This window comes from Protopterus annectens, chromosome 16.part0 (genome assembly GCF_019279795.1).
Source record: "Protopterus annectens isolate FY-2018-M chromosome 16.part0, PAN1.0, whole genome shotgun sequence".
NCBI classification, from domain to species: Eukaryota; Metazoa; Chordata; order Ceratodontiformes; family Protopteridae; genus Protopterus; species Protopterus annectens.
Window position 1 is genome coordinate 19,723,781 of NC_056750.1, and position 26,195 is coordinate 19,749,975.

Genomic DNA, 26,195 nt, shown 5'->3' on the forward strand with positions numbered 1-26,195 from the left:
GTCTACATGATAAACAAGGAAAAGTACCCAAAGTTAAATCACAAGTGGACTTTGAATCTCTGGATCCTCTCTCTAAAATCGTCTTGATGTTACATACTTTTTTGTAACTAAAAATTGGACGATCCCCTAAAATCTTCGCTAATTCAAAATTGCCTAGCACTACTTTCCAATTGTTAAGAATGATGTCTTTGATGATGGTCATTTCATTGGTAATAGGTAAAGAAAAGGACAACTTATATTTGCCCATGGTGTTGTGAACTACTTCCACTGTGTTGGAATCAACTTCATCCAAAGATGCCAAAATAGGACTTGCAATATTAGATCTTAATTTAGAAACTTCACCAATGATTTTGTTTAACCAGCACGTTTCATATCCCCTATCTATGAAGAAACATTTTAATTTAGTAGTCTCTTCAAGGAAAATGTCATCTCTGCTGGTTAATCGACTAAGCCTTATAAACTGTCCCTTTACTACACCTCGTTTCATGTGATGAGGATGTAAGCTGTCGTGGTGTAAGTACTGGTTAACAAAGGTGGATTTTCTGTAAATATTGCTTTCAAAATTGCAATTACTATAATTAATAATTAAATGCAAGTCCAAAAAATCAATACTACTACCAAAACCGCCTAAGGTAAATTTTAAAAAATTGGTGGTGCAATTCAGGTCTTGAAGAAAAATGGAAAACAAACTAATGTCTCCCTTCCATAGGAAAATCAGGTCGTCAATATATTGTCTGTAAAAAACAATGTTGTGAGCCATGGGGTGTGTAACCAAAAATTTGGTCTCCCAAGTGGTCATAACTAAGTTAGCAAAACTGGGCGCTACACGTGCACCCATGGCAACCCCTGATGTCTGCTGAAACAGTTCTCCTTCAAACCTGAAAAAATTGTTGTCTAACACCAGCTCCATTAAAGTGCAACAAGTGTAAACTAAAGTACTGTTGTAATTAGCTTGTTTACTAAGGTAGTCTCTCATGTACTCAACACCTAGTTTCTGGTCAATACTAGTGTACAGAGAAACTACATCCAAAGAAGCAAAGTGAATGTTGTCATTCTTCACTTGAATCTTTTTCATCAGTTCTAAAGATGCCAGGAATCATGAAGGTAAAATTTAGAATTTTGTACTACTGGATTTAACAAATCATCTAACCAAACAGAAATGGTTTCTGTTTTAGAAGAACCAGTTTACATTATAGGTCTAAAAGGGAGATGTTCACCCAGCTTGTGCACCTTCGGTATTCCAAACAGTGTAGCAATTTTGGGATACTCAGTAAGCAAAAACATGTAAACTGAAAAGTCAAAACAACCTTGACTAAATAAATCACATAGACAAGCATCTAATCTGGAAAAACTCTTAATGACAAAATCACTGTTTACTCTTTTGTAACAATGCTCATCAGCAAGCAATGTATGAATAGCTGAAACATAGTCAACAGAGTTCATAACCACAATGGTCCCTCCTTTATCGGCCTTCATAATATGTCAGTTTTTGTTTTCGGCCATAGTCTGAAGAGCAGTCACCTCTCCCCCAGAGAGGTTGGACCCCTTGTGCTGTCTACTATCAAGTTTTTTAAAATCTTGTTCACACAATTTGCTAAACACAGATAAAGTGGAATTCAATAGAGGGTTATATGTACTTTTCTTCCTGGTACTGTGTTGGTGTGCATCAGAAATTTTAACACCATCAAAGATATATTTTAAATTTAACTTCCTGCAGTATAACTTGAAGTCAACGATCAATTTAGGAAGATGTACTGTGTTAGATGGAATGAAAGAAAACCCTTTCTTGAGAACAGAAACCATATCCTGAGATAAAGAAATATCAGTTAAATTCAGAACATTAACAGAAAATTCTAATACTTCTTCTTTCCTTTGTTCTTCCCCTTGTTCCTCGTTTGTACCTTGTTGGACCACTTGGGAGTCTTTTTGTTCCCAGAACTGTCCATCAAAAAAGGACCCATTGTGTTAGAATCAACAGTTGCCAAAACTGGGGAAGCTGTGTTAGGAACAACATTGTTGCTGTTATTACTAGCATTTTGCCTGGTTTGTCCCTGGCCAATGTTAGTGTTGTTAACCAAAACAACTTTAGGTACTTTTCCTTGTTTATCATGTAGACAATGTAGATTCATTAGTGGAACATCCACAATCACATTAAAGCGCAACAACAGGATTTTAACAGTAAGGGGACATTACACGTGTAAAACTACTAATATAGTGTACTTAGCTTAATGTGTTTCATGTGAGAATTTTTATATTAGGATAACCATACGCACATTGAACAAACGTATTTACGAACACAGTTTGGCCATCAAAAAAAAAGACATGTCCAATGCCTTAGCTAGACATTCTTTGGAATGCCCCTTGATTAAAAAGTTTTCTTTTTCAGTATTGGAAAGGGTAAACAATGCACTTTTTAGTGGCGATTCCAAACATTTTTGGAGTGCTGTGAAGCAATTTGGCAGATCATGTTAAACGCTGACCAGCTTCCGGGTCTAAACGACATGATCAACATCAAATGCTTTTTACAGGCACAGAAATTTTAATACAAGTTTTTTACAGTGTAGAATTTATAACCTTTATATATACATAAATATTTTTTTTGCAATTAATATATTTTCAAATTTGTGATTTACAATGTGAACATAAGTATATATACATACATATACTTTTTTTAGTAATGTTAACATCATTATTACTTATTAGATGAAACTGAATATGTTTTTTCATTGGTTACTAACTACATGTGATGCCTTTGTTAGGTATTTAAACTCTGAGACACTTTTGGGTGTGTTTCTGATGAAGTTCAGTGATATTAAATTGAACGAAAATGTTAAAAACAAGATTGTGTTGTCTGTCTTCTTTCCCTTACCAGCAGTGTTTTAGTTATTTGGATGGATTTGTCTTTCTTGTGGTTCGGTTGTATTTCAATTGTGTCACTGTTTGGTGATGTTGGGAGAAGATACACAGGACATGTTGCTCAATCTTAGCACCCATTCTGTTCCTGAATTGGGCATCAGTTTTACTAAGCAGATGTCCGGAGTCATCATTGGATATATTCGTGAAGCTTTTGCCAGTCAATTTGGGAACAAGGGCACTTTGAGTGCTCTAACAGGAAGCGTACGTGAAGACGTCCTACCAAAGTGCAACAATGTTGCAAACCAGAACGTCGGTCGGCAGGGAGAAATGGCGTCTTGTGGAAATTTGGTCAGTGGCCAGGGTTCTCCTAAGGATGGTAACTCTGGGATTCGTACTAGTGGCTTTTTAAATTCAGTTTTGTCTAAAGACAACAACAATCCATTTTACACTGGTGACAACCAAACTCAATCAGGACAAGTGAGTAACTTTGTAGATTTACCTAGCACTGACATTCATGATATGTGCAAAGATGACATTTTTAAATTAGAAAAACTGAGTTTGAAGTTGGTGTCACTTCAATTGGAAGTGTTTTATTTACAAGAAGACATTAGGCTCAAATGTATTCCTTTCGGGTTGAGACTTTTCAAGTTCCCCAACTGCGTTGTGCAAGGTGATGACCTGCACTCTAAATTAGTTGATTTATTTAATAACACGGGATTGTGTTTCATGCAGATGTTGGTGGATCACTATTTAAGTGAAATAGTTCCCCTCAGAGAACAACTAGAAATTTTGGATGATGAAATCAGGACTTCTGAGGCTTTCCACGCCTTCACTTCTTTATATTTGGGAATTGAAGCTAAGATCAATAGACACAGAGCCTCCGTTGTTACCAGAAAGCAGGGGAAATTAAGAAGAGACATTGCAGCTCACAGGGCTTATTTAGTTAAAACCGTACACAAAGATTCACGACAGGACATGAATTCTTTTGGTCCTTCTCAACAGTCCAACAGGGTCAACATCACTGGTGGGGACAGTATTTTGGTTAACAACACTAACATTGGCCAGGGACAAACCAGGCAAAATGCTAGTAATAACAGCAATAATGTTGTTCCTAACACAGCTTCCCCAGTTTTGGCAACTGTTGATTCTAACACAATGGGTCCTTTTTTGATGGACAGTTCTGGGAAGAAAAAGACTCCCAAGTGGTCCAACAAGGTACAAACGAGGAACAAGGGGAAGAGCAAAGGAAAGAAGAAGTATTAGAATTTTCTGTTAATGTTCTGAATTTAACTGATATTTCTTTATCTCAGGATATGGTTTCTGTTCTCAAGAAAGGGTTTTCTTTCATTCCATCTAACACAGTACATCTTCCTAAATTGATAGTTGACTTCAAGTTATACTGCAGGAAGTTAAATTTAAAATATATCTTTGATGGTGTTAAAATTTCTGATGCACACCAACACAGTACCAGGAAGAAAAGTACATATAACCCTCTACTGAATTCCTCTTTATCTGTGTTTAGCAAACTGTGTGAACAAGATTTTAGAAAACTTGATAGTAGACAGCACAAGGGGTCCAACCTCTCTGGGGGAGAGGTGACTGCTCTTCAGACTATGTCCGAAAACAAAAACTGGCATATTATGAAGGCCGATAAAGGAGGGACCATTGTGGTTATGAACTCTGTTGACTATGTTTCAGCTATTCATACATTACTTGCTGATGAGCATTGTTACAAAGAGTAAACAGTGATTTTGTCATTAAGAGTTTTTCCAGATTAGATGCATGTCTATTTGATTTATGTAGTCAAGGTTATTTTGACTTTTCAGTTTACACATTTTTGCTTACTGAGTATCCCAAAATTGCTACACTGTTTGGAATACCGAAGGTGCACAAGCTGGGTGAACATCTCCCTTTTAGACCTATAATGTAAACTGGTTCTTCTAAAACAGAAACCATTTCTGTTTGGTTAGATGATTTGTTAAATCCAGTAGTACAAAATTCTAAATTTTACCTTCATGATTCCTGGCATCTTTTAGAACTGTTGAAAAAGATTCAAGTGAAGGATGACAACATTCACTTTGCTTCTTTGGATGTAGTTTCTCTGTACACTAGTATTGACCTGAAACTAGGTATTGAGTACATGAGAGACTACCTTAGTCTTCTTCTTCTTTCGGCTTTTCCCAGTTAGGGGTCGCCACAGCGGATTACCTGTCCGCTCGTGATTGGCAGTGGAGTTTTATGGTGTCGAGTTGCCAGCCCGGCTCCCAGCCTTCCACTGAAGGCACACACGCACACACTCATACCTAGGGCCAGTTTGGAGTGCCCAATCCACCTACAGCATGTCTTTGGGATGTGGGAGGAAACCGGAGCACTGGGAGGAAACCCACGAGACCACAGGGAGGACATGCAGACTCCACACAGAAGGCACCCCAGAGGAGGATCGAACCGGAGAACCTCTTGCTGTGAGCCGACAATGCTAACCACTGCACCACCGTGGCTGCCCATGAGAAACTACCTTAGTAAACAAGCTAATTTCAACAGTACTTTAGTTTACACTCGTTGTACTTTAATGGAGCTGGTGTTAGACGACAATTTTTTCAGTTTGAAGGAGAACTGTTTCAGCAGACATTAGGGGTTGCCATGGGTGCACGTGTAGTGCCCAGTTTTGCTAACTTAGTTATGACCACTTGGGAGACCAAATTTTTGGTTACACACCCCATGGCTCACAACATTGTTTTTTACAGACAATATATTGACGACCTGATTTTCCTATGGAAGGGAGACATTAGTTCATTTTCCATTTTTCTTCAAGACCTGAATTGCACCACCAATTTTTTAAAATTTACCTTAGGCGGTTTTGGTAGTAGTATTGATTTTTTTGGACTTGCATTTGACTGTTAATTATAGTAATTGCAATTTTGAAAGCAATATTTACAGAAAATCCACCTTTGTTAACCAGTACTTACAGCTTACATCCTCATCACATGAAACGAGGTGTAGTAAAGGGACAGTTTATAAGGCTTAGTTGATTAACCACCAGAGATGACATTTTCCTTGAAGAGACTACTAAATTAAAATGTTTCTTCATAGATAGGGAATATGGAATGTGCTGGTTAAACAAAATCATTGGTGAAGTTTCTAAATTAAGATCTAATATTGCAAGTCCTATTTTGGCATCTTTGGATGAAATTGATTCCAACACAGTGGAAGTAGTTCACAACACCATGGACAAATATAAGTTGTCCTTTTCTTTACCTATTACCAATGAAATGACCAACATCAAAGACATCATTCTTAACAGTTGGAAAGTAGTGCTAGGCAATTTTGAATTAGCGAAGATTTTAGGGGATCGTCCAATTTTTAGTTACAAAAAAGTATGTAACATTAAGACGATTTTAGAGAGAGGATCCAGAGATTCAAAGTCCACTTGTGATTTAACTTTAGGTACTTTTCCTGGTTTATCATGTAGACAATGTAGATTCATTAGTGGAACATCCACAATCACATTAAAGCACAACAACAGGATTTTAACAGTAAGGGGACTTTACACGGGTAAAACTACTAATATAGTGTACTTAGCTCAATGTGTTTCATGTGAGCATTTTTATATTGGGAAAACCATACGCACATTGAACAAATGTATTTACGAACACAGTTTGGTCATCAAAAAAAAGGACATATCCAATGCCTTTGCTAGGCATTCTTTGGAATGTCCCTTGTTTAAAAAGTTTTCTTTTTCAGTATTGGAAAGGGTAAACAATGCACTTTTTAGTGGCGATTTCAAAACATTTTTGGAGTGCCGTGAAGCAATTTGGCAGATCATGTTAAACGCTGACCAGCTTCCGGGTCTAAACGACATGATCAACATCAAATGCTTTTTACAGGCACAAAAATTTTAGTATAAGTTTTTTACAGTGTAGAATTTATAACCTTTACATGTACATAAATATTATTTTTCGCAATTAATATATTTTCAAATTTGTGATTTACAATGTGAACATAAGTATATATACATACATATGCATTTTTTTAGTAATGTTAACATCATTATTACTTATTAGATGAAATTGAATATGTTTTTTCATTGGTTACTAACTACATGTGATGCCTTTGTTAGGTATTTAAACTCTGTGACACTTTTGGCTGTGTTTCTGATGAAGTTCAGTGATATTAAATTGAACGAAAAAGTTAAAAACAAGATTGTGTTGTCTGTCTTCTTTCCCTCACCAGCAGTGTTTTAGTTATTTGGTTGGATTTGTCTTTCTTGTGGCTAGGCTCATACTTGTTTACATTGTATCTTTCATATCTGTCTTTTTCATCTGAGGTATTATACAGTCTGTATGCAGATGACTTGAAAATATGTAAACTGATTACATATTACATGTATTACAGATAGGGCATGTTTACAAACAAACTTCACTTAATTGACCATTTGGGAACAAGAGAATAATATGCCAATAAACACATCAAAAATAATTAGATTTGGGAGACATAAATTGAAAGGTGAATATTTAATACAGCACAAAGTGATTGCAACTGTAGACTCATTTATGGACCTGGGTATATGGGTAGATAAAGCTTTGAGTTTTTCAAATCATGTCATAAAATATAACAACAAAAAAATAAAGCAAAACTAATAAATAATAAGTTATTATAAAATACAACAAAAATGAAGCAAAACTAATAAATAATAAGTTGTTATAAAATATAACAACAACAAAAAAGAAGCAAAACTAATAAATAATAAGTTGTTATAAAATATAACAAGAAAAAATTAAGCAAAACTAATACATAAGTTTTTATAAAATATAACAGCAAGAAAAAAAATAGCAAAACCTGATAAATAAGTTGTTATAAAATATAACAACTTATTCTAAGTTAGTTTTGCTTCATTTTGTTTTGTTTTTAATGAATATGCATTGTGAACTTGCAGTAGAGATAGAAATCTATAAGGTTTTTATTATTAATAACGGATTTTAATGAGGGTGTTGTTTGTGCAACATGGCTATTTTTTTTTTAGAATAGGAACGGGAATTTATGAGGCATCATTTAAGTATTTAATTATGTAATTGATTACCGAGTAGGGGATGGAACTGTGGTTAGGTATTTAAAGAGTCTGTGGTGATTTAGACATTCATCTGATGAAGTGTCTTTGTATGGGATAAAAGCACTTATTGTTGGACATTTTATTGTATTGTAATAAAAGTGTCAGCTTTGAACATTTAGGAGAGTTGAGTCGAGCAATATGTCCACTTCATATTTAGGTCTCCTAGGATGATAAGTTTCTTTTCTTTCTCTAGTAATTGGAGTGTTTTCAGGCCATGTTCTATCTTTTGCATAGATGAAGGAGATGGGATATAGAGGTTTGATTTATAAATGCAGCCAAGTTGTTTTTAGTGATTTGGTTGACTAGCCAGTTAGTGTTGGTACCTGCCAGGAAATTATTACTTGCAAATAGTGAGGCTTGAATAAAAGAGTTGTTATTAATCATTAATACGTCTTATCCTGGGTGAAGACCAGGTTTGTTGTCAAATAAGGTAATGTAGTTTTACCTAATGCATTATGAGACACAGAAATCTTCTTTGAGCCTAATCTCAGTTATTACTAGGACTGAATAATTACTATATTATAGTATCCACGCCTCGAGATTTGACCATTTGTTATTAATACTGTCAAGGTTGATGTATGCAATTGTAAGTTGAGAAGAAATAGGTCAAATACTGCTAGTTAAAGAATAAGGCAGGGTAGTAGGATCATGTAGAGACATGTTTGGGCTAGCGGAAATGGAAGAGTAACTGGATTATTGGCAAAAATTGGGTTTACATTGAAATTGAAATTATTAGTAGGTCCCGGGTTTGTTGAATGTCAGCTAAGTTTATCTGAGGTTAATGGTATAAAAGAAAAGCAATATGTGGACAGTAGTTTAAAGTTTAGGCTTGAGCACATGTGCAGCCTTAGTCCTAGAAGGCTCTGTGATGTCTATTAAGTGTATGTTTGTTGGTTTACTATTCGAATGTTGAGTACTGGATACTCAGCTAGAGGAAGGCCGAATTGGGGATATCGACATTCAGAATGCTGAAGACTAAAGATACTGACTGTCCAGCTTAGCCTTCCTTCTGGACCCATTGTAGAGCTTGCTCCTGGGTCCAGAGTAGTAGGTTGTTTTGAGATTCAAACTATTTTGTGGGTTTGTCGTTTGGTAGCATTCTGTGTTTCAGTGGTCCATTGTGATTAATGGGCTGTTCCAGTATTCAATATTTGACTTTCTCTTGTAAATTATATTTTTTCCACCAAGTATTTATGGTGATATGTACAGACAGTGGATTGCGATGATGTTTATATTGTTTAAAATGTTTAATATTAAGTTTAAGTTGTGAGGTTTCTGAGGGGGCTAATGTAAAAATTGTGAGTAGTACAAGAAAGATTGTCTGTGTCATATTGGTGATACATGATTGTGTGTTTATTATTAACTATAAGAGGGAAAAGTTGTTCTTAGCACAAAGACAAGGTTGGGGCAGCAATGCAGCGAATATTAGGTGATGAATGGATTGTCAAATTAAGGTGTTTAGATGCCCTTACAAATCCACATAAAGTAATTTATTGTTGAAGGAAAATTATTATTTTAGAATAAATATTTTATTTATTAATTGATTACCTATGCAGGGAATCTAGAATGTAGCAGCTGAGAGAATAGTGTGTTTTAGCTTTGAAGGTAAGACAACAGTTAATGGGGGGAGCTTAAATTTTATAATACTTAATGTTCAACTTTTTTTGTCTAATTAGGAAGGTGAGTTATTATGTGGTTATCTGTCCGGTGGTGATTTTGTAAGTATCATTACATCCTAGCTGTGTGAGGTTCATGTTTTGATTAAGAATATGACAAATGAGTTTGATAAAAGAATTAAATTATATTACTTAATAATAAATAATAATGAAAAATACATGGTTAATAATGAAGGAATTCTTACATAAGTGATTTATTCAGGGTATAGATTTAAAGACTTTGTATGTTTAGCTTGTGTTCTTAGCAAGACTAGATGACTTATGGGAGTGTCTAAGGAATGTTTAGTAAAAGAGATTGGGTGGGATTAGTAGTTATATAAGCAATTTGGTAGGTATGAGGATGGAAGAGGAGAAACAGTTGACATTTCTTCCTCACAAGGGCAGAATCCATGTGTGCATGTACAGATCAGTGCAGCCTGGGCTGCACAGTTATGCAACAAGCAAGCAAGCACAGCTGAAATGCAACACAATTATAACTCGAGTGAAACACCAACAGAATGATTACTAATGTGCAAACTTGGGTACATCCCTAAGGATAATACCTGTTATAAACTAAATATTAAAATAAGGTGGTGATACAGTTAGGCAGGGGTGGGGCTTGTACTTGCGATGGATTTAACTGGCAGTTAATATGGAGAAGTAAGGCTATACGCAGTTAACAGAGTACTTCCTGTACTCCAGGGTTTGAGTCATTCATCCTCCATGTATAAATCTGAGCAAGTAACTTAACCAGACAGTGTTCCTGTGTTGTCTTGAAAAAGGACGCTTGTATCCAGTGGGTTACCTGGTTTAAAAAGTAAATAAATAAATTCAGATAAAAGGAAGATATTACAGGAAGTGTCTCCATAAACAGAGACAAAAATAGGAATATTTAGAACAGATGCAGTTGTATACATTGAATACTGTAATGTGGGAAAGGACGCCATTGGTACCTAAGGAGATTCTGCTCTCTGTAGTTGTTGATGATATAACATGTCGGACAGGAGGGGGCTTCTGGGTGATACAGCTCAGTAGAAAAACACACTCCAGAATGCTGTCAGCTTCTCCTGTATGCAGAAATGATTAATACTCTGAGTAGTGCCTTCCACAAGTACCAAGAACAAGGGAGGGGAATCAGGGTCTTTGCTGGAAATAAATCCTAGGACCATAACTGGAGGATAAAGGTAATTTGGATAGCTGATAAAAATAACGGGAAATGTATAATGGCAATGAGTTTAGAATCATAACATGAATTACCAGAGGTTTGTACTGAAAGAACGAAGAGATGAGTTCATTATTGGGAAGAGCGGTATAAGCAGAAGTAACATATATGGACAAACTAAGAAATTAAAATGAGGTTTATGAAACTCAGTAAAAGATCATGAGAAAATTGGAAGCTTTTTAAAGCGATTCTGTAAGGGAAATGAGGAAGGAGAACAGGGTGTGGGAGTTAAGAAATTAAATAAAAATGCAGTAGAAGCGTATGCTTGATTTCATATAAAAAGGGTGGCGCTAGAAAGTTAAAATAAAATGAACCCTGGATTTACATAGTATTTATTTATGATATTTGTAAAAAAATGGAAGCTAAAAAGTTAGAAATGTTTACCAAAGTGTTGCAAAGATGGTTGCATTGACAGAAAAAAGAGAAAACAAGGCTTTGAGTGTATTAAGGATTTCATTGAAAGGAAAGGAAAATGTATATATTAAAAGCTGGAAGTGTTTGGTCCTAGCAAATGCAAGCTACAAGCTATTAATAAAAATCATCAGTGAAGGATAAATCAGTTAAACAAAGGACTAAAAGGAGCAGTAGTGTTAATAATGAGGGAAATGGTTCAGTAATTAATAAATGAGACTTGACCCAGTTATTCAGGATTTTTTAACTTATATGCATGGTGACCTAATATTTAGCCAACATGTCCATTGTTGTAAGAAAATCCTTCTATTTTGTACAGCTTATAAACAAAGGGATTGTGTCTCGATCTAGGGATGTCATTGTCCTAATGTGTCCATTGTTGTAAGAAAATCCTTCTATTTTGTACAGCTTGTAAACAAAGGGATTGTGTCTCGATCTAGGGATGTCGTTGTCCTAATGTGTCCATTGTTGTAAGAAAATCCTTCTATTTTGTACAGCTTATAAACAAAGGGATTGTGTCTCGATCTAGGGATGTCGTTGTCCTAATGTGTCCATTGTTGTAAGAAAATCCTTCTATTTTGTACAGCTTATAAACTAAGGGATTGTGTCTCGATCTAGGAATGTCGTTGTACTAATGTGTCCATTGTTGTAAGAAAATCCTTCTATTTTGTACAGCTTGTAAACAAAGGGATTGTGTCTCGATCTAGGGATGTCGTTGTCCTAATGTGTCCATTGTTGCAAGAAAATCCTTCTATTTTGTACAGCATATAAACAAAGGGATTGTGTCTCGATCTAGGGATGTCGTTGTCCTAATGTGTCCATTGTTGCAAGAAAATCCTTCTATTTTGTACAGCTTATAAACAAAGGGATTGTGTCTCGATCTAGGTATGTCGTTGTCCTAATGTGTCCATTGTTGTAAGAAAATCCTTCTATTTTGTACAACTTATAAACAAAGGGATTGTGTCTCGATCTAGGGATGTCGTTGTCCTAATATGTCCATTGTTGTAAGAAAATCCTTCTATTTTGTACAATTTATAAACAAAGGGATTGTGTCTCGATCTAGGGATGTCGTTGTCCTAATGTGTCCATTGTTGTAAGAAAATCCTTCTATTTTGTACAACTTATAAACAAAGGGATTGTGTCTCGATCTAGGGATGTCGTTGTCCTAATGTGTCCATTGTTGTAAGAAAATCCTTCTATTTTGTACAGCTTGTAAACAAAGGGATTGTGTCTCGATCTAGGGATGTCGTTGTCCTAATGTGTCCATTGTTGTAAGAAAATCCTTCTATTTTGTACAACTTATAAACAAAGGGATTGTGTCTCGATCTAGGGATGTCGTTGTCCTAATGTGTCCATTGTTGTAAGAAAATCCTTCTATTTTGTACAACTTATAAACAAAGGGATTGTGTCTCGATCTAGGGATGTCGTTGTCCTAATGTGTCCATTGTTGTAAGAAAATCCTTCTATTTTGTACAACTTATAAACAAAGGGATTGTGTCTCGATCTAGGGATGTCGTTGTCCTAATGTGTCCATTGTTGTAAGAAAATCCTTCTATTTTGTACAACTTATAAACAAAGGGATTGTGTCTCGATCTAGGGACATCATTGATCTCCTTTACTCAGCCCTCGTTAGGCCAATCATTGAATCTAATGCCCCCTTTTGCATGTTTTTGTCCAAACACATGAAACAACTGGAACGCCCACAGTGACATCTTACTAAATGGATACAAGACCTAAACAACATGTTCTTCATGGACCAATTCAAACACCTGTCACTATGTTTGGTATCCTACAGACTGCAAGAGATGACCTGTCTCTGGCATACAAAGCATCCTCCCACCCAATACTGATGGAATTACTGCACATCAGCAAGTCAAATGGCATCAGAAATACTCAGTCAAGGGATCTAAACCTCTTTTACAACATCGTGAGAATGGTTTGGAAGGACAGGTATAACTTGCAGGGAAGGTCATTGTGGCTATGTAGGGGTGTCAGGCTAATGATTAGGCAAAAGGTGGGCCATATAAAAGGAGAAAAGGACGAGTTGGGGAGGTGCATGAGGGGCATTTCAACGATGCAAACAAAAAGACAACAAAGGTGATGGCATAGCAAGAGTCTATATCACATCAGCGAACGCTAAAAATAGCATACACTGATATATTGAACTTCAAAGTCCGAAAGCTGAAAACAGCGAAGGAACGGATTAGCGAATTTTTTCCCAGGGAAAAAAATTCACTGGGCTGTTCTCCGGGCTTTGCTGTTTACACCACTGTGGTGCGATCTCAGAGTTGGTATATTTAAGTTGGGGGATTGTGGGGGCACAGCCTCCCACATGGGTGTGTCTGGGGGGCTTTAATTTTAACTGTGTACTATTTTTTTTTTTGGATCAGTGAATTTTTTTCCCTGGGAAAAAATTTGCTGATCCGTTCCTTCACTGTTTTCAAATTTTGGACATTTCAGTTCAACATAACAGCATCCGCTATTTTTAGCATTTGCTGTTATGATATGGACCGGGTAGAAATGACATGAAATGAATTGGAGTAACTGCAGGGATCAAGAAAGGAAAAAGCATTTTCTAATGTTACAGAAGAAAAGAGAAAGACATGGACAAGCCTATACAGGTTCATGTAGGCTGAAAAAAAGATGAGAGGAAAATTGTGTAAGACTGGGAAAGAGTGCAATTACTCAGCAAATACTTTGCTTCAATTTTAAGAACAAGGGGAGGGTGCCATGCTTGGTCGGATGTAGGACAGAATGGGGAGACCAATGGTTAGGTACTAGGATAGAGAGGAGCAGGAAGTGATTCTTATTCTGTAGGGCAAAGACACAGACCAAATGAGCTGCCCCATAGGGTCCTCTGGTGTCCAGCCAGTACGTGGGTAGATCCCTTGATGAGGATCTTCAACAAAAGAAGGCAAGTACAGCAGTCCCTGATGATTGGGGGACAGACAGGGTACAGTTTTAGAAGGGCTGGCGTGGATAAAAAACATTTATTAAGCTAAAGGGTCTGTTAGTTTAACAACAAAAATTTATGGATGGAATTCTGTGGAAGACTGATTGCTTTCCTAGAAGACAAAAATTTCCAGGATTGCAGTCAACAGAGGTTCTTCATCAGAACAAGCTGTCAGTCAAACCCGTTCTATATTAATGACTTGATCACAAGTGGACTTGAGAGGGTAGTAAAGGCAGATCTATTGTATTTGGCTGCACTGAGGTCTTTGACTTGATTCTACAAATGTGGTTGATAGAAGAATTGGAGAGGTTGGTGTTAGAGCCAAGGCTCAGGAAGTGGTTTGCCACTTAGCTTATTGGTAGGACAAAAAAGCTGTGGTGAGAGGAACAATGTCAGGAATTTAAAACTGAGCAGCACATTGGTGGGCCCTACATCTAGTACTGTCTCTCTTTAGAGCATTTGTCTCAAACATATCTAAGGGAAAAGAGAACAAGATCAATCGTTGACAAACCCTTAACTTGGGAGGGGGGCAAAGGGGGTAGCTGTCTCAGGTGCAAGTTGTCAGGGGGCATGATTGTCAGTTTCTGATAGTGGGGAGTGCAGTCCCAGTTTTATAAATGAATATCAATACTGTATTTGAGTCACAGCTAAAGTGCTGAGCATGTGCTGATTTAACTGTAGTAAGCTGCTTGCCACATTAGGAAGCGACAAGTTATTTTTGTTTGCTCTTCAACTTTGTGAAGGTTTTTTTGCTCCTTGACATTGAGCAGTGTAGGGGGGGGGGGGGTGTACAACTTTGGGAAATTGAACAGGGCGTCTTATGACCTAACTATGGCTCTGCTTCTTGATGCTGGCACAAAGATAGGTGTAGCAGTGGAGGAAAAGAGTCTAAGGATGAATTTGGAAAGGCTGACTAAGTATTAAGAAACATGGCAGCTGAGGTTCAATGCAGGCAAAGTCACAGTCCTGCACTTAGGTCACAACAACCCTGCTGTGAAGGATTAGTTGTGGATAGTGAAGCTGATAGCATAAGAGCAGGAAAAGGGTCTGGGGGTGCTGATTACAGCTAGACTGGACCACCAGGAACAAAATGAGATGGTTGCGGCAGTAGTAGTAAAATCATGAAACCAAATGTTGAGTGTATTCCAAGGGGTAGACAATCCAGAAGTAAAGAAGCAATGATTACACACTGCAGGACCTGATCGGATCACAGCTTGAGGACTGTGTGCAGTTCTGAAGACCATGCAAGGAGCAGAACATCAAAATACTGACAAGAGTAGAGAGGGAAGCTACTAGAACAGTGTAGGGCTTGTGGGGACTGACAGGCCCGACATTGTAAAAGTGTAGATATTTTCACTAGAGACTGGCACAGACATGGATGGCATGATATGGGTACAGATCATGTCAGGCAGCTGTGAAGGGGGGAGCATTATGAACAAGCTGGAGAGGGTGAGGTTTAGGTAGCAGATTGGAGGGATTAAGATATTCCCAGGCTCTCCATAATTATTTGTTCACAGAGGAGGTTGTGGACCCATGAAATTAACTCTCCAATTAAGTAAAGCAGAGGGAATGCACACGGGCATTTCTGAGGACATGGTACCGATGGAGGAAAGGTAACGGGGAAGGTAGGAAAGGAGGGAGGAAGAATGTTAATGCATGTAAAGTGCAGACCAGGTAGGCTTATTGTCACCTGGCATCACACCAGTGCAACAAAATACTGAAACAATAAAGACTGCCTGTGTTCTGATAAATTAAAAATAAGTAGAATTAACAAAGACTTCAGGCCAGTACAAGCTATTTGTCCACTACTGATGCAGGCAGTTAGGTTCTGCATCCACCTGCCTTCGTGATTATTACTAATTAAATGAAATATATGACTCTAAAACCTATTTTCCTGTTTAATGAAGATATTATTTCTGATCCTATACTAATGAGGAGAAAGCTAGTGGCTGGAGTTTTTTCTTACAGTGTTACAAATTCAGAACTACAAACTAAACTTTAAACTTTTAGTTTCTATTCAGTTTGGTATAGATTCACTTCCTTGTGTGAGCATCCCATTGTTTGTGTGTGTGTGCGTGTGTCTGCGTGTGTGTGTGTGTGTGTGTGTGTGTGTGTGTGTGTGCGTGTGTGTGTGTGTGTGTTTTTGTATATGTGTGTGTATGTTTAAATTTGGACAGATTACATTTTGGGTAATTGAATTTGCTTGACATTTGCACAACTGCCAAGCTTATTGTCCTGTTTTACACACTGTAAATATGATAAGAATTTCAACCCCTCATCTGTCTGAAATGAAGCCCTGTAGAGCTAATACATAACTAACAATGAATTCTTGCAAATATTTCTTATAACACTTGCAAACAAACAACAGTAGTGGGTAGCAGTGAAACAGCTTTTGCCTGCTCATTCATCCTGGGGTGGGGGGGGGGGGGTTGTTGATTCTGCTTGTACCGGGCACTTCCTTTGGAGATGTGGCAATATTTCCTGGGTGTGAGAAGGCTACCATTTGTTTGTCTGTGGAAAGTGTCTGAGCAGGTGTGTTATTCTGTGTGATGACACCCACGATGCCAAATGCATACTCTGTCCCATTTAGGGTTCTCATTCCCATTCATTCTAATAGTCCATGCTCTCAGTCTGCATATGAGATGCCCACTTCCTGGCTCCCACCAAAGAATGTAAGGGCATCGCTCTCCCCATAAGGGTGGCTGGTAAGGCTGAGATTATCCTGGAGAAGGAGAGGACACCTATTGCAAGGCATACAGTGCAACATTGCCATTTCTGCAGGGGGGAATGAATGTATCCATGAAGAACAAGTTGGGCATCAGCAGTGGAGGGCACGGAAAGACAAAGGAGCAGTATGCTTTGTTGTGATGCACATTTTAGTAATGGAAAAGATATGGAAACAAATTAAGAAGGAATTAATAGACCAGTCTGTTTCTATTCTCAGCATATTAAAATACATAAAAACTGAAACCATTGCTTAATTTAGACTGCAGGAGGAATTTTTTGGAAGTCATTTTTGCTTTGTTTAATATAATTTTATCTGCCAATGCCCATGGAAGAAGCCAATCTCCTCTCTCTGCCCTCGGTGTCAGGTTAGACTTATTTCCTTGCCTTTATTGTCATTCCATCCCCCTCTCTCTGCCCTCAGTTACTGTCAGGCCAGCCTTCTGTCTCTACCTTCAGTCAGTGTCAGGCCAATCTCCTCTCTCTGCCCTCATTGTTAAGTTAGACTCATTTCCCTGCCTTTAATGTCATTCCAGCCTCCTCTCTCTGCCCTCAGTCAGTGTCATTCCAGCCTCCACTCTCTACCCTCAGTCACTGTCAGCCCAGCATTCTGTCTCTGCCCTCAGTCAGTACCATGTTGCCCTCCTCTCTCTTTGCTCAGAGTCAGAATCAGTATCCTTCAGGACTCACCGAGCTGAAATATTCTGTTACAGATCCCATCCCTTGACCCATGTATACCACTAGTTGATGATAATAAATCTAACAGGGTTAGATAACAGCATCATTAACTTGATAGAGCATGTAATTTGTTTTCCATTTTGTTGCAGCCCTCCTGCATATTGACAAATTTATTAATGCACTGGGATATTCCAGGCTCATGTTTTACTTGTGTTTATGCATCCATACCATGATAGCGCCTCTCTGGGTGGTAGGAGGCAGTGGCTAAGGCTCCATAACTCCCTTGTGCTCACTGATTGGGTAAGGCTATATCTGTAGTACTGCCCTGAAAGCCAAAGTAGAAACACAACCATACTTCTTTCTTATTTTTAACACAACCATTCTTTTTTTTCTCTCTTTTTTAACACAACCGTTTTTCTTTTTTTTTAACATAACAATTCTTCTTTCTTTTCCTTTTTTAACACAACCATTCATTTTTTTAACACAACCATTTTCCTTGTTCACAAGTATGCCCTGAAAGCATAAGAGTAAGCTTCTGCTAAGCCACTGAACATTAATTGTTATACTTTCTTTATCCACTCAGTCCAGTGAACATGAATCATTTCATACATTTCTGGTTCTCTCTACCATCTGTGAGCTCTGTTGTTTGCAATAAAAACATTTATCTTACTTTGTTTTGCTGTATACCTCTGTATATTGAAAGAAAATACTGTTACATATTTGTGTTGGACATAGTCTGGCAATATCCCATTGAAACCACTGCTTTAAATCTTTGGATTATTTGTATTTATATGATAATTTTCTTTATAGATTTGTAAAACCAATACTTCACTAAATCTGCATTTACGTAAAATATATAAATAAAGATAGATTAATCATTTTCAGTAATGAATGTTTAAAGATTATTTTTTGTGGTAAAAGCCTTTCACTTACTTTAATGAAATTGTATTACCTAAGTTTGGCACTACTGTTCATTTTATTCTCTCTGTTGCCACGCAGGATGCCACGATCATTTCTAGTGAAAAGCAAAAAGGCTCACACATATCACCAGCATCGGTTTGCCACTGATGGCACCAGTCCAATCTGTGAACAGAAGCCACCCAGTAGTGCTGGTAAGATAAATTACCGTTTTATATTTGCTGCCTTGAAAGCCTGAATTTAAGAAGCTACTGAATGAGCTAATACATTCACCACTGTTGTATTATTAGACAGCAAAGAAGGTGTTGCGTTCATTAAATCCTATAGCGTACATGGCTCTCAATAGAAACATTGTGTAGAATAGTCACCAATACCACTAAAGGTACTGCAGATGCATCAGTGTCTTTTCTGTTTTCATTTTTGTGTGTCTGCAAAACCACTTTCAGGCCTTCCTCTTGTAGGAATGAACTACTAAACACGTGGTGCTATCAATGACCTGTCATTACGTTCTGTCATTTTCTTCATGTGTACTGAACACAGATTGCATGCATTCATCCCTTATTCAGTATCCTTTTGCTCCTCCTGTTCCATTTCACACGTCCCAGCACTAAAGGCCCTGTCATTCCTCTATTCACTTGTTTCCATTTCAATCTTTTCCTGATCGCTTGTGCAAAACTGACATGTATTTTCACCTTTGTACCTCCTATTCTTCTTCACGTCTCTCTGAATTTCGGTATTGTGTACTTATTTTACTCTGTCTCCTTCTGTCATTAATCAGAATTTTTCTTTCACCTATTTTGAAAAGCATAATAACCCTTCTCGATCCCTTTTCTTACCCTCGTAATGCTGCGGCCACTGCTGACAGATTTCTATTACTTTTCTCGACCGTTCCTCCTTTATATCTCAATTCTCAACTGCGTCCCTTGACAATACATGCCCATTGCATTCCTCTGTCTTTCTAAGACTCCTGTTGTAGAAATATAGATCCTCCTGCCATTCACATCTACAGTATTCTTGTTTTAATCCGCATTCCATAGGCGATGATAATATTTATTTTAGCCACTTGTAAGGTCTATGATGTATATCAGTTCTTCTAATATCCAGTACATCTATCATATGAAGGATTCTTCTAACAGCTGCCTGAATATAATCAGCAGCACCACCAATACAGGCATTAATACATTTCTACTTCCCCCCTGAAGCTGTAATCAAGATGTTCTATTGCAATGCCAATACCTTTAGATCCTTCACCCTGAACTAATAAATTTACCTGGTTATTTGTTTATTTATATTTCTTTCAACTGATATCTGATGAAGAATGCAAAGAGAGAAATTTATTTGATGAAGCCCACAATGTATACAGCTGTCTGGCAAGTAACATCCAGTAGAATTATTCTGCCGGTAAAGTATTATACACATTGCAATTAAAACGATGAAAAATTACTTCAAAACTACAGCAGAAAACTACTTACAAGACATCCCTTTCGTAATAAGATATGTAAAGTCCAATTCAATAGACAAGTTACACATTTACTGTATTCCCCTGAAATGAGTGGTAAACAATAATCAAAACTGAAAAAAAACACAGAAAAAATGGATAAGTGGAATGCATGTAAGTCTGGTTTGTTTAATGCGAGTTATCTTGTATAGGTATCTGCCAAATGGGTAAAGATCAGCCCATTCCTAAGATTATTGTCTTTTACCACTAATATAGTGACTTCACAAAGCTTTGCTTCCTTGCATTCCTTATAAATATGCCATTGCTATTCAGTTCCTCACAAAAGTAATGCTGTTTCCCATAACTAGCCACTTTGTAATTTATAACCAATGTGTGGACCAGAATGGTTATTTCAAAGTTCCTTTACCATATCTTGGTCAGCAGTATGTAGGCCAGCATTTGCTATAGGGACAAGTAAATTTAGCAGTTCATTTCCCAAACGTTGAGCAAACTGCACGCATAATCACTGTGTTCTGACCACTAATAATTTCTGTGGCTCGGACTACGGTACATGTATTTTGGTTCTTAACATTGCAAAACAATCTCTGTATTTTTTCACAGCACAATAGGCAAACAGCTTCTTCCAAGAACTATTATCAGAAAACAAAGTTAATTTTCAACCATAGGTTTTATATATACATTAGTTCTACAAATCCAAGGCAAAATCTAGTAAAGAAAATGCTTTGTATTACTTTATTTTCACATGATCTGCAGTGGCATGAAACTCTAACGTCAGGATTGGTTCATCTTGTTGTTCTCCCACTGGTTAGGTTTGACAGCCAATGAGAAAACAGTAATAGCAATTGAAGCTATCAACATCGAAAGCAGAACAGTGGGACATAGAGCTTGTACTAACTGAAGTACAAACTGTTAGGCTTAATCTAATGCACCCCCACAAGTATATGTACACGAATACAAAAAAAAAAGACTTTTTTGCACTGTTAACAGGGAACTTACTGGGGCACACTAGTTCATAGCTGAGGGGCAAGTTTATTTATTTATTTATTTGTTTACAGTTTGATGAAAGGGTGAGTTCCACTACATCAGTAGCCTCTTTTCAGGGGAGACTTGAGGCAGTATTCATACTGACTAGGAGAAATTTGGCCAGGATCCTGGGGTTCTTCCCCTACTCTTTTCAATAACTGCTGCATGTTTTGTATTCATTAGAACTACCACCAACACAGGCAGATTGGGCATTGGTATGTTTATGTAATTTGGACAAAAGTTTAATACTGCCGGTTTAAAAAATCAGTGCTGCATTTTGAATTCTGAAATACTGAAAACTAAATTACATATTTCTCTTTCCATCAGTACACTGTTTTCAATTGTATCTGCTATATTATTTATTTATTCATTTGAAATGTGTTAACTGGGAAGGTGGGTAGGTTATATGAATATTTGCAGCCATGACCCGAGCTCAAGAAGAGCATAAGAGTGAGACACAATATTTACAGTTTATTTACAATAGCAGAAAAGAATATAGCAAATAGATACAAATGAATGAATTCTGGTAAGTTATACAGAATACAATGGTTTGTAATTGGAATAAACATTGAGCCTGACATCCAAACAGTAAGTATTTACTTATGTGATGGCTTGGTGGTTAACTAATGTGACTATAGTGTACAGGGTCCTGGGTTCAAGACCTGCAAGGCTGTCTATTTCTTGACGACTGGATGGGAAACAGAAAGTTTACCCCGGGGATCACTTCAGTGGCTCTGCTGGACAGAGGCACAGGGAACTAATCTAAGGGGGCGGCAAAAGCCAACACATTCTGGCTAGGCTTATAAATGCCTTCGGGCAGATAGCCTAGTACCTACCTATGAACCTATTAGCATATTTACCTTGTACAGAATGCCTAAGAGCTGTTACTTACAATGTATACAAGGTTATATATTTCTACAGAAAATTAAGTAATGTTCCATGAGTACTTGTTAATTAATATTAGTATTAGTATTAATAGTAATACTAATAATCTAGAAGTAGTTTAAGAAATTATCAGGAACCGACTACTGCAGGTGTGAGCTGATATAGTTAATCCTGAATATTATAATCAATAGTGTAACAATCCTCCAATTTAATGGAAATAATGACTACATAATTTCAGAAAAATAATGTGTGTACTGTTGTGTCCAGACAACAGGAATATTACCAGCACATGTGAAAACCGCTTGGCTAACTTCATGGTATCATGGATGAAAGATGTTACTAAATTATATGTTTAGAAAACTAGTGCTGAGAAACACAACAGTGAATTAAACACAATATAGTCTATACTCATAAATAAAATAGTTGGACACAGGAATTTATTTATCCATTTTTTCATTTATTTGCCAGGAAGGTTTGACTGGGCATAGTAGCTCCTTTTCCTTGGAAGTCTGGGGAGAAAAATCCCTTGCAACTATACTATTGAAAACAATAATATATTTATAGAGCAGTTCAAACCAGAAATTTACTATAATTTGAAAATAATTAATCACATGTAGATATAGAATGAAGTGAGAACTGAATCATAGAAAGTACAATGTATGTCACCAGTACCTGATCTAACATCAGAATCTGTTAACGTACACGCAGTCTCACACACACACACACACACACACACACACACACACACACACACACACACACACACACACACACACACACAATATTTTCTGAATAATAACTCTGAAAGGGAGTGAAATTAAGTTTTTGCAAATAAAAGCAGCATTTTGGATGTAAGGACAACTTAAGGCATATATAATCTCTGTAGTATATGCATTACTAGATAACGCAGACAAATGATTTATATGTAGATGTAGGATTCTGGATTTTGAAAGAACTACATTGTAGCTAATAACTTTTTAAATATATTCCAAATTAGAAGGAATCAGAGTAAGGTGTCTGTACTGAAATGTCTTTAATTTGTGTGTTAGTAAAATTTAACAAAGGTTGCAGTGTAATTATGAATAAAGAGAGAAACACTGGACATCATCTCCTCATGCCTTAACTTTGTCGGAAGGCAAAAAAGGTAGTTTTACTTGTGATTATAGCACTGGCTTTAGGCTTCTGAAGTAAGATAAAAACAATCCAATTCATTTAAGTTAACCATAAAATATCTGTTAAAGTAATGCTTATATATATATATATATATATATACTAGGTGCTGACCTACTCATACAGAAATATGGTGTCCTTATGTACCACCAGGAACCCAGGTCTGGAAATGGACCCAGTGTGCTGCAAAGGACCATCTGGGGGGATAGGATAAAGTGGCCATTGGCACGGTCTCCTGATTTTGGTTAAGAGTGTAGGACTCTTTCTGTATGGGTAGAACAGGGACCTGCCAAGCTGCAACCTATAAAGAGGAAGGGATGTCAAGCTGTCCAGCACATAATATGCAGGTGTGAACTTCATCTGTACTGATATTACTGCACATTCTTCCCTCTAGTAGGGGTCCCGACTTGGTAATTGCAGAGTGACGGCTGTCAGTACCTGCTGTCCATTCCCAAAGTTAATTATTTGTGTAATTTGCCCTTTTTCACAAATAAACATTTACACCATAGACTTACATGCATTATGTACCTGGCTACTTTACTATTAATTAGGGAACTAAAAGCAATCAGTGCTGGTGATTTTTATATTTAGGGGGGTTTGAATCAATTCTGAAATTAAATGAGGTTAACAAAAGCTATGTACTCCTGCAGGAATGCAGCAGGTTTCAGTACAAGGCCAATATAATTTTCTTTGATAGACACAATACCCTGTACATACTGGCACTGGTGACCTAATAGATGTAATTTAAAATGGTGTGAAGCTCTAACATATGAGTCCAAGAGTCTGTACCTCCTATGAAGTAGGACATATTACAATATTATATATTGTTTCAGAGAAATAGGGAAACTCCATAAGTTGCACAGGCAAAAAACAAACCCAAAATGCTTAAATAATGCTTTATTTGTTATTTGAAGGTGTAATCTACACACTCAACACATCCTGATTCTGTCTCTTTCTTGAACCTTAATGATATTTTCTTCCTTCCCTGCAGCTAACATCAGGCACCACCACCTCCTTTCCTCATTCACCTTGTCTGCTGGATGTGATTCATCCTCCCCCAGGCTCTAGTCAATGAGTAACTGGATGCAGTGAGGAGATCAAAGCTGTAGGCCTAGCACTGTACTGCTGCAGGGCAGGGTTATGTCCTAACTAACGCTCTCTTCTTGTAGTCTTGTGATGTCCATTGCAATTATGTGCTCAGGAGACGCATACGTGTTTCCACATACGTATAACCTCCTCACCATATACGCAACATTGCACTTACCTAGTCTATATGCTGCTTATTGCATTGTACCAAGGCTACCTCCCTCCCCCAAAGATGGGTGTGCAAACATCTACCACTCACTTCTATCCTCATGAGCATTTGTGCCACCAATCGAACATGGATCATCTGGGGTTCGGTAAAGGCTTTATTTGTCTGTGCCATGGGGCATCTTTTGATAGCATTGTTTTTAGCACAACATCATACCCAGGAAAGATTATTTTCCTCCAAATTATCACAAAAAGTTTTCTCAATGTGTAGATGTCTCTGTACAGGCTTTAAACCCATGTTGCTAGCCCCTGAAATATGTGAGAAGCAAGGACATGGCCTCTCAGACCACAGTGTTGCAAGCCAATTAATATGTGATGGGTGACTGGCCTTAAGGGCATATGTTAAATGTGCCCTGCCATCACCTTCCACACCAATTCTTTATAGCTGCAGATCAGAGTTGCAATTTCTGGCTCCATGGGATTTCACTTTCCTTAGAGTTAGGCTAGTGTCTGCTACTTCAATCTTAAGAACAGTAATTGAAACTTATCCAAAATATTTTTTTAAAGTGTATTTGCTCTCATGCCTTCCATGTGTACAATTATTTTGTACACAAATGTGCACATAATTTTTTTAAGAAAGGAGGACAAATGATAAGTCTCTGCTCCCAATACCCACTCTCCCAATTCATAGTGAGGCTGCCATAGATCTTAGGCAAACCAAGGACACAAGCTACAGTTTACAATTACTGTCCTTTAAATATCTGAAAAGTAGCATTTCACTTTGAGTAATCATGCTTTGATAGGTGGACATGAACAGTGGTCAGTACACCAAATTCAATATACTTACCCTTAAACTCATGAATAAACCAATTACCAATCACAAGTAATTAAAACGGATTCATGGAACCATTTACTTAAAATAAAATAAATATTTCACTTGAAACACACGTGCAAACAAGAATGTTATATAAAAAATTAATACAAAAAGTTATGAACAGTCAGTAGTATAAAGCAAACTCAGCAAGTGTAGACCTCGCCTAATTTTTACTGAAATACACTGTGCCTTATCTGTTGCTGGCTTTTAAAATCAGTTGATAATCTGAAAATGTTTTACAGACAGCCCTATCTCTTTGTAAATGCTCCAGTAGGAAAATCTAGCAATTCTCTAGTTAGCAGTCTCACTCTTTTCATTTATATAAATTCTAGATAGGATTTCCCTTCACTTCAGTTCTGAAATTTGGAAGATACTTACTTATTTCAATAGTTTTGCGTGTGTGTATGTGTGTGTGTGTGTGTGTGTATGTGTGTGTGTGTTTGGGTGTGTGTGGGTGCGTCTGTCAGTGGTGGGAAGGGGGGTCTGAAATAATGTAAGGTCCTTTGATCTAGAATTGCATCTTTAAGGAACATTAGACTTCAGTTAATGCAAATGTGTGCACAGCAGTGTTAGTTTCACTTTTAAACTGCAGTACATCCTTTTATAGCCAATGTACAATTTGTTTCTTATGTATTTAAATTCTGAGTTAAAATATCACAATTAGTTGGAATATTTTCCTTGTATACATACAAACTAAATCAAATACTATTCATATTTAAACCTAAAACATCAATATATAAATTATGAACAAAATGTGTCTTTCATATACATGTTCTATTTATTTATCTGCTTATTTGCTTGTTTGTTTATTTATTTAAACTTACTTGCTAGGGTGGTGCACTGATACGTATGGAGTAATTGCAGAAGTAGCCTAGGTGAGTCTAATCACAAAACAATACAGAAATAATCAAATATAAAATAGACTATTACAAAGAAAAGTAAACAAATAAATGGTCACATTATTGAGTAGCAATGTTAGTTAGTATTTACATCATGTAAGGTAAAAATA

At 37.0% G+C, this 26,195-nt stretch overlaps 1 protein-coding gene across 1 annotated transcript in view; it reads left to right on the forward strand.

Annotated features, from left to right (window-relative positions):
• Nucleotides 1-26,195, forward strand: part of GFI1B (growth factor independent 1B transcriptional repressor) — a 159,782-nt gene that overhangs the window by 50,310 nt on the left and 83,277 nt on the right. Inside the window, exon 2 of the mRNA XM_044058892.1 lies at nucleotides 18,606-18,718. Coding sequence (XP_043914827.1) covers nucleotides 18,607-18,718 — 112 coding nt within the window. The 5' untranslated portion in view covers nucleotide 18,606. The remainder of the gene's footprint in view (nucleotides 1-18,605; nucleotides 18,719-26,195) is intronic.